The sequence below is a fragment of the Musa acuminata genome, chromosome BXJ1-11 (assembly GCF_036884655.1).
Source record: "Musa acuminata AAA Group cultivar baxijiao chromosome BXJ1-11, Cavendish_Baxijiao_AAA, whole genome shotgun sequence".
Taxonomy (NCBI): Eukaryota; Viridiplantae; Streptophyta; class Magnoliopsida; order Zingiberales; family Musaceae; genus Musa; species Musa acuminata.
Genome location: NC_088337.1, coordinates 25367840 through 25385000, shown reverse-complemented (window position 1 = coordinate 25385000; position 17161 = coordinate 25367840). Strand labels below are relative to the sequence as shown.

General features: G+C 45.4%; 1 protein-coding gene and 1 pseudogene across 1 annotated transcript in view; one reads left to right on the top strand and one right to left on the bottom strand.

Moving 5' to 3' along the window:
* LOC135597360 (ubiquitin carboxyl-terminal hydrolase 8-like) overlaps positions 1 to 5453 on the bottom strand; it is a 6766-nt pseudogene extending 1313 nt beyond the window's left edge.
* Positions 5454 to 6961: 1508 nt separating this feature from the next.
* Positions 6962 to 17161, top strand: part of LOC135597358 (MADS-box transcription factor 51-like) — a 38099-nt gene continuing 27899 nt past the window's right edge. The window contains exon 1 of the mRNA XM_065090202.1: positions 6962 to 7300. Coding sequence (XP_064946274.1) covers positions 7110 to 7300 — 191 coding nt within the window. The 5' untranslated portion in view covers positions 6962 to 7109. The remainder of the gene's footprint in view (positions 7301 to 17161) is intronic.

The following is a 17161-nucleotide window of genomic DNA, read 5'->3' as shown; positions in this document are numbered from 1 at the left end:
AAAAGGCATGTGTTTCTTGTGAAAACACTACTAGGTGATAGAAACATTGGGTGTGCATTCACTGTTATGAAATTTACAAAGAAAATAACTTGTATTTGTCAAGGAATCCTAGTAAATGATGCTAAATCAGTAAAAGTATATTAAGGACTTGTAAGACCAAAAAATAAAAAAAAATACTTTAAAAAGTTGCTGAAAATAACTTCTAGCATTTCTTTGAAATAGCAGAATGAAAGTGTAATACCCCTGATTAGTCCCACATCGAAAGTGGGTAAGATTAAAATTGACTTATAAGGGTCTGATGAGTGTACTATTATCAACTTCAGCTTAAGAATTTTGATCAGTGGTTTAGACCAAACGAAGTTGATAGGCCAGTTAGCCCATCAGGCCCGGGTCATGACATTTGGTATCAGAACTGACCTAGCATGTGGGCATGATGAGGGGGCTCGAGTAGGAAAGGGGGGCTACCCGTAGACGGAGTCAGAGGAATCGTCACGACATGGAGCCACCACTGGGCTACGCCTCACATGCACTATGCTAGGGTCTGATCTGGGTTATGTTGGGCCTTGACGAGGATGTCAGGCTAGTTAGCTCATCAGGCTCGGATCGTGACAAAAAGTGGGACCAAAAATATTAAAGGATAGGACACGCCATAAACAGCTTAGAAGTAAACAGAACAAAAGCATCACTACTACAGCATATCCATTTGACTTTTGGTGTATTGACAGTGATGGATAGTTAAAGTTAACTGTCAGACTACACAACACTACATAACTCACTTGGCAAATATCAACTATAATAGAGTCATTTCGAGCTAAATGATTTCCCCGGTATTCATCAGCAACTTCTTCATCAGGACGACTAGACGCATCCTTAGCTTCTACATATGGCTTATGTTTGACATGATTCAGACCCTCATGAAGTCCATCTAACAGAAAAGCAAGAAGCTCGTATGAAACAACAAACAGAACTGTCTGCATAAGTGTATTGCTTTGATATAACAATTTAACTTTAATTTTCAATCTATAATACAAACTTTTACTTCAGCAGATTCAGAAAACAAATTGGAAGAGACCAACAATCGACTAACCTGTAAGTCATGTTGGTTGAAGCCATTGAACTGAGGGGAAAAATGAGCAAGCTTTGCCTTGAAAACCCATGGAAAAACTGGCGTTCTTTCAGGTGCCCATAAACTCCTTAATATATCTCCAAATGCCAAAACAAGTTCCCCGTTTAAATCTGATAAAACTGAATCGCATTATAATTCCAGTGACATCCAAAACCAAAACCTTGCCACAAGAGCAAAGCAAGTATCATACTGGAACCTTGCCACCTCCCTTGAGGTTTCCATTTTGAAGACTTGAGTCCACATTTCGTAAGCTGCCATTGCACACAGGTGAGCCACCAAAAGAGAATCCATTCATTTTAGATCGGTCAGATGCTGGGTCATGTTTTTTAACTTCACTTTTGCAATTCATATTTTCTGATAATGTATAGACCTGAACTTCTAGAAGACCCTGCACAGGATAGAGAACAAAGATGTCACAAAAGCACAACAACGTCCCAGGTTTGCAACATTTTCCTTAAATAATTTGTATGATTATGTAAGACTCATCTGATTCTTTATTTTATCTAATGTTTTAGCTCTGGTACAATTATGGAACTAATTTATGAAGGAAACAAAGAAGAGACAGTTTGCAACAGTACATAGTGATTCTTAGATCTTGTGTTGCAGCAAATAAAACACATGAAGAACATTAGAAGGAATTATCATCATCAACAAGCCAGAGTGTCCAACCTACCGGGGGATAGTTACATGGATCTTTCAGATCAGCGTAGACCAATATCCCCATCTAAATCAAGAGAAACAAATCCCCTTTTTATTATTTTTAGTAAAATTATCTCGCACCAATATCCCCATATAAATCAAGGGAGTACTTGAGACATCATCACAGCACAACCAATAATAACTTTTCTAGTTTTGTTTAACCATCTGAAAGAAAGCCATATAGCAGCATAATTTATGCACAACAAAACTTAATTGGAAAAGCAACCTTAAATTCATTCATATATTTTGGGCAGCAATTCACAAAAAATGTTGTGAATTTTCATTTTTAGATGCTCAAGCTAGTGTGTGATAAGGCAGTCGCACAGCAAGTCATCTTGTGGAAGCGGCATATCATATCTATTCAGTATTTCCATAGCCTTCACAAGATCATAGTGAACTGTGCTTATAAAAATACTTCCAGTACACCTAAAATATGACTCTTCATCATTACTTAGGCATCTATCAGTCTGCTTTTAATATGTTCATAACATATTAAACTTTTTTGTTCTCTATTGAGGCTAAAAGAGGTACCAAAACTCTTCAAAATGAATACTAAAATCTCACAGGTGCTAATGCACATGGATATCCTTTTCATGGAATGACTACTTTTTGATTCATGGTCCACAACACATGAGAAGCCACATACCACAACCACTCTTCATATTAGAGCAAGTTAAACAAGAAAACTTGTAACAACACAGCTACTTCATTTGTAGGAACCTATTTTGATGAAGAGAAATTTCATTTGTAGTAAACCATAATAATAAGTATAAATACATTATGATCAACCATGTTTGATCCCAAATTTCATATTATAGGAATAAAAACACAAATATAATGGAAATGTTACCTCTTGATCTGCCATTTGATGACAATTTTGAGGAAACCTATTCCACTCATTCATTAATATCAGATTTGTTTGTCCAGAAAGGTCCCAAATGCAAACCTAACTCAACAAAGACAAAGTGAAAACTATCAATGTGTTACATGTTCCACCACTTGTTGAAATCACAAAAATATATATCTAATATAGGCATCATACTGGTTCTGAGTTGACACAAAAAATCTTGCTCACCTTTTTGTAATTATCAACAGCATTATCCTAAAAGACAGACAATTTACTGATTTAGTATGGCATGAGAAATTTAAACAAATTTCATACTAAAAAAATTATGCATCAATTGGGAACAGAAAGACCCTCCTATGTAAAAAAATATAGTTAATCAATTTCAGTGGTAAAAAAAAGTGTTTTGTATAAGCAAAAGAAATTTCCAGTTTGGTTATTTGGACATAATTCTTTATCTATTTAGTCATGGAAGACCTGGTCCGATGCACTGTTGTCAAAATAATGCTAAGCACTATACTCTTGTTGCCTGAGGCACTAGGCACCTGCCCGAACAAAACAAGATGCATATCTTACAAAAGTAGAAAAATATAATTAAAGTTTAGAATGATCATTAAAACAGAAAACTTTCATCAAAGTTTTTTTATCTTTTTTCCTTACATCAAAACAAGAACACGATGCTGTTTAATAAAAAATAATACACCTTGAGTAGTTTTGTTACAAAACATGCAGATGATAGCACTAGAGACATTTGAGTATGAAATATTCCTAAATCCGTTTCTTACTCATGGTCACTATTGCATAATTTTTCAGAAAGAGAAACTGAGAAGTATTGCATATATAATATTTGTCATTTATCCTATAAAAAAATAATTTGACGATAGAGCATTGTTGGACTCAGAATGCCTGGTTTGCCTTATTTGCTACAGTTGACATGGTTTGCATTACCATGGTCTACAAATGTCATACCAGTCCAAATTAGGACCATAACACAGAACGCCTGGTTTAGGTTTGTACTAAACTGACTACCTATTCTTAATGATTTTAGATGGATCAACTGAGTTTCAGCCGCCAGCACAGTCGTAACCTCAATCTAAATCATTCTCTTAACTATTCTAACATTAGAAACCCTCTCTCTGCTCTTCCCCTTCCTCCCACAGCCTCCACTGACCTGACCTAACAGACTACCAGTCTCTCTCACTCCAGAACTCTCCTAAATGTTATTTAACAATTTTTTAATGAGAGCCCCTCCAATTCTTCAACTGCAACATACTTTTCCCTTTTTTGTTTTTTTTTTTTCCTGCTTTGATACCAGCTGGTGTCCTAGCTGTACTGGCATTCAATATAGGTTCTAATATTGAGAAGGCAATCCATGACAAGTAACACTTTGATATCTAAATAAATGGGGTTCATCTATTGGATGTCTCAATGCATGAGGCTTCCACAAAAGCAGGATCTAGGAGGGCCAATGTACACAGTCATGCAAATTTGTAACTGTTTGATGGTTCAAAACTGAAACATGGAATAACCTTCTCATTTAGCATCTGTGGCATTAAGATAAGAATGAAACTAAGCATGTTAAGTAATTGATACAGTCAATATGTATTACACATCGTGTTTGCCCTAGCAATCTGTTGCAATAATCCTTACCCACCATTTAGATCTGTAATCAACTTTCTCTAATAATCCTAAAGTCAGCATATCTATAATCAATTTATGTAATGAACTAATACTGTGAGGACATGAATTCCATAAGACAAGCAGTGGGTCATTCAACTACAAATGGGCAAAATGGAGCAGGGAAATGCTTCAAAAACCAAGGTACCATAAACAGGATAGCAACCATGGTGTTTGCTCCAATTTTTATATTCTTCCAATTTCTCTATCACATTCATGTTGCACTCTTCAGATCAAGTGACCCAGAATCTAAAAATGATTACTGTCCAAGCAACACCAGGACTAATCTTCAACTACAATCAACCATGAGCTACACAAGCAATGCATCAGAGTTTAGATGACTAGAAACCACGTATTATTAATCAAAATGACAAAGATACATTCTAGACTAACATAAGCAAAAATACCCAAACTGAACAAAGTCAAACAGTCCTTATAAAATGGAACCAATTATCAAGAATCCACAATGCACTTACCTTTTGAGCGCATGCCACCACAAATCCAAACCAGTCAATGCATAACACCGGCTCCGAGAACCCTCCTCGTCATTCTTCCCCAAATCATCATCTCGCCGGAGATTAAACACAAGATGCAGAACTTCATGCCGCAAGAAGTCGAGATCTGGGACGCGGCATAGGGCACCCCCGTCGGCGTATTCGCCGCCTCCGGGTCCTGCGCGTCCCTCCACCAACTGGCCAGGGACCCAATCAAGAAACCAATCGAAACCCACCTAAACGGACGAAGAACGCGATCAAAGGTCCAAGATCGGAAGAGAGCAAAGAGATCAAGCTTGGAACATCGGGGATCGTTCGAGGACGCGGAGGAGTCGTTACCTGTATGGGACGAGGTCAGCCCGGTCGGCGCTGTCGGAGGCGGGCGGCGGCTGATCAGCCGGGGAGCAATTCTCGACGGAAGATTCGTCCATTGGTGGAGGACATTGGCCACGCCGCGGCGGTGGCGATCGGGGAGGAGGAAGCAATGGCGGTGAGGCAAAGGGGAGGAGGATGCAAGGAAAAGAATTAAAAGGAAGATAAAAAGAAAGGTGAGGGAAAGAAGAGGGTTACTTTTATTTGCATTCTGCGGCAGACGATGAAGAGCGAAACCTCTTACCCGTAGATCGTTACGTGGTGTCATACCTTCAAGCCATCGAGAGGAGCTTCACGCGGGACCCACATGCGCATAGGAAAATACACGACGGATCAAGAAATAAATGAGTGGAAAGAATACTGTCGATAAATAAATGAAGGTTTTCAGGGAAGGAAACTTACCTTCTTCGGCACTGCGGATCTCACTCATGTTGTCCAATCACGACAATGGTAGGTGATCGTGTACCATGAAGTTGCGAAGACGGAGGGGGCCGATCCCACTTCGGATATTCTTTTAATATTCGACCCGCGTCGGTGTCATAAAGTTAAAGAGGATCGGGTAGGATCCAGTACAAAACTACAAAGTCGTGGTTCAGACCGTTTTAACGGTGGGAAGGATAAGCTCGTATAATCTCATTCAACTTGGAAGTCCTTGGCTTTTACCTGTCAGCGTGATGTAATCTTTCGCAAATTTGAGATGGTGGGACCCACACCAATAAGATTTTTTGGCACGCGAAACTGCGGTCCACGGCGATGTACCCCTTCCCAAACTTGACGTAGCGGGACCCATACCAACTTGATGACCCCATTTCCATACGCGATTCGATTCACTTAAATAACATTATCAAGAAGATAGTAACCGGTTTACTTGTAAGATTTTGACGTTCAAATCCTGTTTTCACGCTTTATCATTTATAAATAATAATAATATAATAATAATAATATAATAATAATATAATAATAATAATAATAATAATAATATCAAAGCACATGGATTTAATACTGCTCAAAGCATTATTTATAAACTGTAATATGTTATTAATGTTTATCACCATCCATCAAAATATTTTTTTTAAATTTTCACAAAGACAGCAAATCTTAGATCTAGAATTTTATCGTCATTTATACAATAAAGTCTCAAAATTTTTCTTAAATTTAAAAATTATAAATTAGCTTAATTATAATTCATCATAAGATATTGGAATCCTGTTTTTGCTATTTACTCTTTGTAAATAATAATAATAATAATAATAATAATAATAATAATAATAATAATAATAATAATAATAATAATAATAATATACTACGATCAAATTGGTAAAGATTTTTAATAAAAGTAATTGGGAATCATGGAACTGTCGGATGGATGCAAGTGAGGAATAATGATACCAGAAAAATGGAAGTAAAGCTATTATTTGAATCATCAACGGGTTATCGTGCTTCATTAGCATGACCAGATCACTAGATGATCCAATTGGCTAAAGCCGTCGACACATTCGACCTTCCGCGCAAAATTTGCTAAAATTTGTGCTTGCCATGATGAAGAAACGTGCATCGATACCGTTTTGGGAGCTCGGGTTTGACCCCGTGCGCATGGAGAACCCGTTAGTAAACGGACGGACCAACGTCGCACTCCAAAAACGCTGACATCAACGTATAGGGCCCCACCTACGATGCCAACGAGGGAGACGTCGCAAAAAACCAGATACGCGGCGTCCTCCTCCCCTTACGTGTGGCGCCAACCGCAGGGCCCACCAAGAGTTGGGTGAGGTGCGGTGATTCACCGCACTCCACCATTCTTTTTGTCGTTTCTGTCATCGGCGACGCGAGCGACTTCCTGAACTCGCTGGCCTCCCGCAGATAGGGTTTGCGCCACGGCGGAGGGGGCGAGGGGGGAATGGCGCCGCGGCGGGGGAAGGTGGAGCTGAGACGTATCGAGGACCGGACGAGCCGCCAGGTGCGCTTCTCCAAGCGGCGGAGCGGGCTCTTCAAGAAGGCTTACGAGCTCGCCGTGCTGTGCGACGCCGAGGTCGGCCTCCTCGTCTTCTCTCCTGCGGGGAAGCTCTACGAGTTCTCCAGCGTCTCCAGGTACTCTTCCCTCCCTTCCCGCACCTCCGGCACTTGTTGTTCTACACCTCCTCCATGACCACCGTCGCGTTCGAGATCCCTAGCCATCTGATCCCTCGGTTTCTAGGTAGGACTTCTATCCATCCATCCTCCTCCTCCTCTTCTCTTTCTCTCTCTCTCTCTCTCGTTCTTGGCTCGGCGGCGAGGGTGGGACGGAGCGACCGATGCGGGAACGGGAGAAGGAAGCTTAGCGGACATCGATCGATAGATTTGGTTGTTTGCTGTCTTTTCATGGATACTGACATGCCTTATCATCTCAATTGCACGTGTATGTCTTCCCGTTGTTTCCTACTCTTTCATCGATCATGTTTGCATTTAACATACATACATAACGCCTAATTTGCAATTTCGTGCTGAATTCATACTGTTCCTTGTTATTTTATCTTGGAAACAACACTTCGTATTGTCTTGCATGGTGTTCGCTGTTATCTTTAGCTCTGGATCGCATGGGGTATCTCCATATCATACTCGTTGTATGAGCATCTTCATCGTTGTTATGTTGCATTATTAGAATCTTAGCCACCTCGAGAGGCTGAAGGTAGCTAAATTGTACAAGGTTACAAACTTGTTATTTATTTGGTTCATAGGCAGTGTTGATGGATCAATGTGCCGTGGTTGATAGAGTCAGCACGGCCTGGTCCACTGGGCAATGTCGGGAGTCTCTAATCGGTTGAGCCGGGTTTCGAGACCGATCGAACACCACTTTCAGCGTCGGCAACAGGGATTTGATCAGCGCCTTCTAGCCTGCGATGATAGCTTTCCTGTAAAAAAGACCGTCGTCGGGTGTTTCCCGACTTTGGTCCATCCGACGATCAAGTCAGTGGCGGGTTGGAGTTTTTTGTTTTTCTCTCCTTTTTTCTCCCCTGGTCGGATCCCGGCCAGGTGCTTTTATGCTACTGTGTGAGGGTCGGTCGTACGCGGGCATAGCGGCCGATCCTCGGGAGGTGAGGCGGTACCTTCGTGCGGTCGCCACTCCAGGATGCACGGAATGGTGCCATGCGGTGTCGTCCCGAGCTTTTCGGGACGGGATGTGTCGAGCCATGCCTTGATACGGTTCCTAGCTTGACGCGTGGGGGTGCCCCTCTTGCTTACCTGGCTGCAGCACTACGTGGCATCCCTTCGTGACGTGGCGTGGACGCATAATATACCTTATCACTTCTCCCTCCCCATCGAGGCGTGTCGTGGGGTCTTCGAGAGGGCGAGAGGCGTGCTTGGGTCGGCACGCTGTTGATGTGGACTGCTCGCGAGGGGAAGTTGGCTTGGCTCGTCATGAAGCGGTTCTGGGTGGCGCCCTGGCAGGGCGACATTAGTAGGCTGTCGGTTAGAGGACCGAGCAGTGTGATTTGAGTTAGAGACTGGCACCGTTAGCCGAGTAACTGATCTTGGGCTCGGGCTTGGCGCAAGTGAGTCGCAAGTCGGGAATCGATCTGGAGCGACTCAATTGAAGAGCTGGGCCGGCGAATCACGAGTCAAGAATCGATCTGGAGCGACTCGCAAGTCGGGAATCGATCTGGAGCGACTCGGACCGTCGCACCGCATGGGGCACTTGTTGGGGCAGTGTTGATTATGGCGGGAGACTGTGCTATGCGTGGAGCCATATGCCACGTGGCGTGCTTACCGGGGCGACGCTGGTTCAGGCGGGAAGTCTCCTGTTGCGAGTGGCCTTTTAGCGCGAGATATCAGGTGATGAGGCATTTTTTGGCGGGATCTTCGAGGCCGACGGGATCTTACCGGGGCGACGTTGGGTTCGAGCGTGGCCTGGTGAGGTAAGGACGGGTGACCTACGAGTTCGGATACAGGGTGGCATGTGCTCATGTTCGGGCGGGGCATCCGGAATTGGAACTAGAGTCGGACCCTTTTGTCGATCATCCGACGGATCAGCCTATCGATATGCCGGCGAGCGTCCCCTTTGACGACAGGCCCGAAACTCCTCTTCCAAGCTGAGGACTTGTATTTTCTTTTTCTTGGTTTCGGTCGGGTCGACTTTTGGAATTGTGTTGCCCGACCGCCATATGTGCTTGCTTATTTAATAGCGAAATTCTTGTTTTGGAATTCCAAGTCTTTTTTGATAGTGGACGCGCATGCTTTTTACCGACACATCTTCTAAGCGTCTCGACTTACTTCTTCTACGGGTAGAACTTTTTTAGATTTGCTGCATTCCATGTCCTTGGCAGAGGACTCCCTTCCATAGTTTCAAGTCGGTAGGTCCCTTCTCGGACCACATCGTAGACCCGATAAGGGCCTTCCCAGTTGGGCGCGAGTTTCTCCCTTGCTCGGGTCGGGTCACTTACTTCTGCCTTTCGAAGGACAAGGTCCCTGACCTTGATCGGTCGCGGGCGAACCTTGCGGTTGTATATCCGAGCTATAGCCTTCTTGTATGTCAAGGTACATAGGTGCGCCTCAGCTCGTCTTTCTTCGAGGAGATCTAGGTTTGCTCGTAGGCCTTCCTCGGAATTCGTTTGTTTGTAATCGGAGGTGCGCAAGGTTGGGAACACCATCTCGGGTGGAAGGACTGCTTCGGTTCCGAACACGAGAATAAATGGAGACTCTCCTGAGGCAGCTTTTGGAGTTTGCATCGCCCATAGGACACTAGGGAGCTCGTCCGCCTAGGTTCCGTGCGCGCCCGTGATCCTCTTCTTGAGGCCCTCCAGGATCGCCTGATTCATCACTTCGGTCTGGTTGTTAGTTTAGGGGTGTGCCACCGAGCTGAACTTCAACTGTATCCCATACAATTGGCAATAGGCCCTAAACTTGGCATTGTTGAATTGAGCTCCATTGTCGGTGATGATAGCTCTCGGGATCCCGAACCGAGTGATAATGCTTTTCCACGTGAAGCTTCAAACTTATTTCTTGGTGATGGAGGCCAAAGGTTCGGCTTCGACCCATTTTGTGAAGTAGTTGACCCCCACTATGACGAAGCGTCGTTGTCCCAAAGCTGGAGGAAAAGGTCCGAGGAGGTCAAGTCCCCACTGGGCGAAAGGCCAGGCCGCCTCTATCGGGGTGAGAGGGACCGTTGGCTGGTATTGTAGTCGGGCGTGTCTCTGACACTGTTGGCATTGTTGTACGTATGATGCGGCGTCCTGACGCATGGTCGGCCAGTAGTAACCTTGTCTGAGAGTCTTGAAGGCTAAGGGTCGTCCGCCGATGTGCTCCCCACAAATCCCCTCGTGGAGTTCGGCGAGGACTGTTTCGGCTTCTGGCGGCGTGAGGCAGCATAGGAGAGGTTGAGAAAACCCTCTACGATATAGTTTTCCACCAACTATGCAATACCAGGCTTGGGTGTGCCTCAGTCGTCTCGCGACTACCGGGTCGTCGGGCTTCGTCCTGTCTTTCATGAAGCGGAGGATTTCTTCCATCCAGTTTGGTGAGACTTGAGTTTCAACGACATCGTGGGACGGTACTGTTGGCGCCATTATGGACTCGGTTGTCGGGGTAGCTTCCAGGCTACGGGTGGACGCCGACTTAGCCAGAGCATCGGCCTGTGTGTTCTAAGCTCGAGGTATTCGAGTGACTGAGAGATGATTGAAGAGACAGGCGAGCCGTCGTGCTTCTACCAGGTATAACGCCATGGTCGAGCCTCGGGCTTCGTAGTTCCCGTTGACATGTCCTGTTACCAGTTGGGAATCGCTGAACACTTCGGGGTCGACCACCTGCATCTCCAAGGCGAGGCGTAGGCCGTGGAGTAGCGCTTCGTACTTGGCCTCGTTGTTGGTGGCTTGGAATTGTAGCCGGAGCGATCTTTCGTAGGTTTCTTCGGTTGGGCCCTTGAGGATAAGTCCGATCCCGGCGGTCTTGACGGTGGACGAGCCGTCCACATGCAGGGTCCATGTGCGACTGTTGTTTTCCTATTCGACTCTATGATCTTGAGGGGTTAGCTCGGAGATGAAATTGGCCAGTACCTGAGCTTTGATAGCGGTTCTAGGAGAGTATCGAATGTCGAATTCGCCGAGCTCAACCGACCATCGCAGCATTCGACCTGATGCGTCGAAATTGGATAGGATTTGTCGTAGCGACTGGTCGGTGATGACTTTGATCGTGTGAGCTTGGAAGTAGGGTCGCAACTTTCGGGTCGTCTTCATTAGTGCGAGGGTCAGCTTTTCGATTGGGGAATACTACACTTCGGGCCCGTCGAGGACGTGGCTGACATAATAAATAGGTTGTTGTGTGGGTGACGTTTCCCGCACTAATACTGAGCTGACCGCTTGTGGTGAGGTTGCCAAGTAATGACCAAGGGTTTCTCCGGGCTCTGGGGAGGCGAGACGGGGCAAGCGGACGAGGCATGCCTTCAATCTTTTGAAGGCTTCTTCACATTCTGGGGTCCATGTGAAGTTGTCGGCTTGTCACAGGGCTCGGAAGAAGGGGAGGCACTTATCGCCTGATCGTGACACGAATTTGCTGAGTGCGGCAAGCTTTCCGGTAAGGCGCTGTACCTCCTTGTTCGAGCGGGGCAGATGCATCTCGGTTATGGCTTGAACTTTCTCTGGGTTGGTGTCTATCCCCCTCTGGTGGATGATGAAACTGAGGAATCTTCCCAAATTAACCCCGACGATGCACTTCGCGGGATTCAAGCGCATGTTGAATCGTCTAAGTGTTTGGAAGGTCTCCGCCAGGTGTGCGCTTACGGTTTTGCTTTTTACGATCATGTCGTCTACATATACTTCCATGTTCCTCCCGAGCTGGTGTTTAAATAGGTTGTCAACCATTCTTTGGTAAGTTGCCCCAGCATTTTTCAGGCCGAAGGGCATTACTTTGTAGTAGTATACTCCTCTGTCGGTGATGAAGGCGGTGTTCTCTTGATCTTTTGATGCCATTCGGATTTGGTTGTAACCCGAAAACGCGTCCATAAATGTAAGGAGTACATAGCCTACTGTGGCGTCGATTAGCTGGTCTATCCTTGGAAGTGGGTAGCAGTCTTTGGGGCATGCTCGGTTAAGATCGGTATAGTCAACGCACATCTGCCAGCTCCCATTGAGTTTTTTAACGAGGACTACATTTGACAGCCATCGAGGGTACTTTACCTCAATGATAAACCCTGCCTCTTTGAGGCGGGCAACCTCATCGGAAATCGCCTTCTGTCGGTCGGGAGCGAACTTCCTTGGCCTTTGCTTTACTGGCCTAGCCCCGGGGTCGATGTTGAACTGGTGTTGGGCCACTTCCTGGTCAATCCCCGGCATTTCCTTGGAGGACCATGCGAATACGTCTATATTTTTTCGTAGGAAATCGATTAGCTGGAGCTGATTTTCTTCGGGTTGAGCCGTCCCGATTTTAACGGTCAGATCGGGTCGGTTCTTTTTCAAAGGCACCTCGGTGAGTTGCTCCAGGGGTTCAAGGCGTTCCGGTGTCATGGCTTCTTCTCGGGGATCCTGGTCTTGGGGGCGTGACCTCCTCGGGAGAGCGACTGCCGTAAGGTAGCATCGCCTTGATTCTCCTGGATCGCTTCGTGATTCCCCGATCCCTACCGAAGTTGGAAATTTGATGGCCCGATGGTAGGTAGAGACTACCGCTTTTAGTTTATTGAGCGTCGAGCGGCCAAGGATGACGTTGTAGGCCGAAGGTAGGTCGACTACCATGAAGGTAGTCATGTTCGTCTTGGTCCTTGGTTCTTCCCCGATGGTGACGGGGAGTGTGGTGGTGCCGAGCGAGGAGATGGAGTCCCTGATGAATCCGGTGAGCGTCGAGTTCATGGGAGTGAGGTCCTCCGTGGTTAGGCCAAGCTTTTTGAAGGCGTCGAGGTATAGCACGTCGGTCGAGCTCCCGGTGTCAACCATTACTCTTTTGATCCAAGCATTGGCTACCCGAATGGAAATCACCAACGCATCGTCGTGATGGGAGCGCTCAACTTCTTCGGCTCCGAAAGTGATTTCGGGCTCGAGCTCGGATTGGGGGCGTTTCTCGACCATGCTCCGAGCATAGGCCTTTCTTGCCGTCAAGCTATTGCCGCCGGCCGCTGGTCCTCCAGAGATGACGTCAATCTGTCGTTCGATGGGCCCTTTGGGACATGGGGTTGCTTCCCGGGGTTCCTTGAGATAGCGACCGAGGTGGCCTCTTCGGATCAGCTCCTCGATTTGGTTCTGGAGGTCGCGGTAGTCTTCCGTGTCGTGGCCGTTATCCCAATGGAACCTACAATACTTTGATCGGTCTTTGTGAGTAGCTTTTATGGGATTGGGTGGTTGCAAAAGACCCTTCTCCTTGATTTGGAGGAAGATCTCGGTACGAGATGTGTTCAACGGGAGAGGCAGTGGCCTCGGGAGTAGCAGCTCGGGTCGGTCGAGCTTTCGACGGGTTTGCACTTGGGTTGCCGAGGTAGCAATTCGGGACTATTCGGCCCTTGGCCTCTTTCCGTCCACGCGCCTTCCTGCTACCAGTGCTTCGGCGGCGACATACTGGTTGGCGTGCTGAAGCATCTCGGGAATGGTTGTTGGCGGCTTCTCGATTAACGACCAGAAGAATCTTGAGGGCTTCAACCCCATCAGGAATGCTTGCATGATCAGAGAGGGGTGAGTGTTTGGAAATCCCCGTACCTCTATGGCAAAATGTGCCACAAACTGGGAAAGCGTCTTGTCCTCGCGCTGGGATAGTGCGAGCAAGGTGGCCATAGGAGGCCTGGGCCACACGCTGGTGAGGAAATTTCCATTGAACTCCCTAGCGAGCTGATCAAAGGATGAGATGGAGGACTGGCGCAACCGACTAAACCACGCGCGTGTTGGTCCCCTGAAGGTGGTCGGAAATGCCCGACACATTAATGCATCGGAAGTGCCATAGAGGGCCATTTGTGCCCGAAACGCGATGACATGCTCCGCAGGGTCAGAACCGCCGTCATACGTTTCCAAAGCTGGCAGCCTGAAGTTAAGGGGTATAGGCTTTTCCTATATTTCTTGAACAAAGGGGGATCCGCCCAAGCTGCCCTCGTTCGGCTCACTCCGCGATTTCTGGAGCTCTGGTTGGAACTCGTCCTAGCGATGGTTTACCCGGGATAGTTGCATCCTGAACGAGTCGTCCGCCGAGTTGGACGATATGGTGTCAGGCTCAGGGCAAGGCGGTGTGACCTAGCAGGGCGCAAGTGCACTCTGCTCGGGCGGACCTCTCGGATCTACCGTTCTATCTCGGGCTTCTCCTGTACCAACTTGTTCCCCGGCCGACCTTTGCCGGGTAGGGTCGATCGGGGTAGTCGTCAGCTGTAAGATGGCAAAGGTCGACCGGGGTAGTCGTCAGCTGTAAGATCTGGGGGATGAGTGGGACGAGAGTTTGCATCACCCCCGCCATTGCTTGTACTTGTTTGGTCAGGTTGAGGAAAGCCTCGGGCGACACGGCCGAGGGTCCTATGGTGAGTCCGGGGGGTGACAACCTCGGGTCGTTGAACAAGCGCCAGTATCGATCTGGCGTTGAAACCAGGATTCCCCCGTCCCTGAGGGTGGGGAGGGGCCGATCTCTGGGTCCGACGGAGGGGTGACCGATCGATGGTTCTCCTTCGTGGAGGGCTCCTGCGAGATGCTCCTGCAACATGGCCCTCTTTCTAGCGCAAAAATGTTGATGGATCAATGTGCCGTGGTTGATAAAGTCAGCACGGCCTGGTCCACTAGGCAATGTTGGGAGTCTCTGGTCTGTTGAGCCGGGTTTCGAGACCGATCGAATGCCACTTTCAGCGTTGGCAGCGGGGATTTGATCAGCGACTTCTAGCCTGCGATGACAGCTTTCCTGCAAAAAAGATCGTCGTCGGGTGTTTCCCGACTTTGGTCCCTCCGACGATCAAGTTAGTGGCGGGTTGGAGTTTTTTGTTTTTCTCTCCTTTTTTCTCCCCTGGTCGGGTCTCGGCCAAGTGCTTTTATGCTACTGTGTGAGGGTCGATCGTACGCGGGCGTAGCAGCCGATCCTTGGGAGGTGAGGCGGTACCTTTATGCGACCGTCGCTCCGGGACACACGGAACGGTGCCATGCGACGCTGTCCCGAGCTTTTCGGGACGGGACGTGTCGAGCCACGCCTTGATACAATCCCTGGCTCGACGTGTGGGGGTGCCCACATGGCATCTCTTGCTTACCTGGCTGCAATACTACGTGGCATCCCCTCGTGACGTGGCGTGAACCCATAATATACATTATCAAGCACTAGGAGATATTGGACGAAAATGAAACTTTCACTATTTCAAAGATTGCATCGCTTATTAGTTGATGAATTTAATGATATATAAATATCAATTTAAAAATGTAAACCCGACTAGCCTTTAGATTATTCATCTATTAATATGAGCCTTTATGTAAGACTTGAATTAGAATCTTTATATGAGATTTGAAAAAAAAAAAATTAGAGGTAGAGTAGGGGGACCTAAAAGACTAGTGCCCAACCAAACGATTATTTATTCGCATTCCATAACTTGAATTAGAAGCATAATAATATTAGAAGAACATAAATTTGATCCATTATGTGAATTTGTTTTATATGTTACAATTTAGTGCATACCAGGTAGGAAAGATCCTATGAGTCATTGACTATAATATAACCGGTCTTAAAAAATAAATAGGATTAACTTCATTAAACATAGCTTCTCATTCCTCTACATGATCTTGATACAAATTAAGATCGATAAAGGAGGAGAGACTTAATTTTAGTTTAAGTAGGAATCAATATATTTAACTTTTCAATTGCTTACCCTAGATGAAGTCATCTACATGTAACGAAGAAATTGAGGCGACAGACCTTTGATATGGCTAATATTTCGGGCTAAGCAGAACTTCATGGAAAGAATTTTTTTGATATCTTTCCATCACTCTATAATTAGGATCTTCTCGATTCGGGATTGAAAACTTTATTTTGGACTCTCATATAAGACTTTGAACTAGCTTTAGTTTCAGAGTGATCACTCGGGTATAGCCTCGTGTTAGTCTTATAAACAATATTGGTAATATGAGAGACTCGTTTTAAGGGAATCGTGAATATCCATCTCTTCCAAAAAAAGAGCTCTCAAGAGATGATAATCTTCTGGATCGACGACTAATTTCGACACTAACCTAAATTGATAATTTTATTTTAGACTCTCATATAAGACTTTGAACTGACTTGAGCGTTAATCGCTCAGGTATACCCAGTGTTAGTTTTGTAGACAACATCAATAATGTAAGAGACTCGTCTCAAGGGAATCGTAAACATTCATCTACTTGAAAAAAAAAAACTCTTTATAGACAATATCGACGATCAATTTTGACACTAATGATCTACTATGACACCATTCTAGACCAAGCTTGGCCAACTCATAATGGTTAGTGTAAGAAGAAAATGAAGATTCTATGACTAAGAAAGTGATGTAGGATAATGCTAAAGGAGATGCCTAATATGATGAGAGAATTGGTGGGATAGATAATAAATAAAAAAAACTAAAACAAGAGGAAATGAGAAATTTTTGATTTACAAGAATATTAATTTAAATAATATGAATCATGTCTTGAAATTCAATGAATACCAAGATGGTCAAAGAGGGTTTTGAGACATCCTTTTGGCTTACATTGCTGAGAGTTTGATCCATGGGTTTTCATTGCAAGTTGGGAGGAGCCGAGAGGAGAGAAGAAGAAAGCAAAGATAGTCTTGGACTCGCACCAAATCCTCTAATTTACGAGAGAGATTGTTACCTCACGCCACCCACACATTTTATGAGGAATAAAACTATTATTTAGCCAAAGATGGATCATCCCATTATAATTTTTTATTTCTTTATATAAGATGTAACTAGTAAGTAAGAAAATAAAAATCACATCAAGATGATTCAATATACTATATCTAGTTATCTTTTGAGAAGATAGGCTTTTAGAATAATCTTGTAACATAATCTTCCTT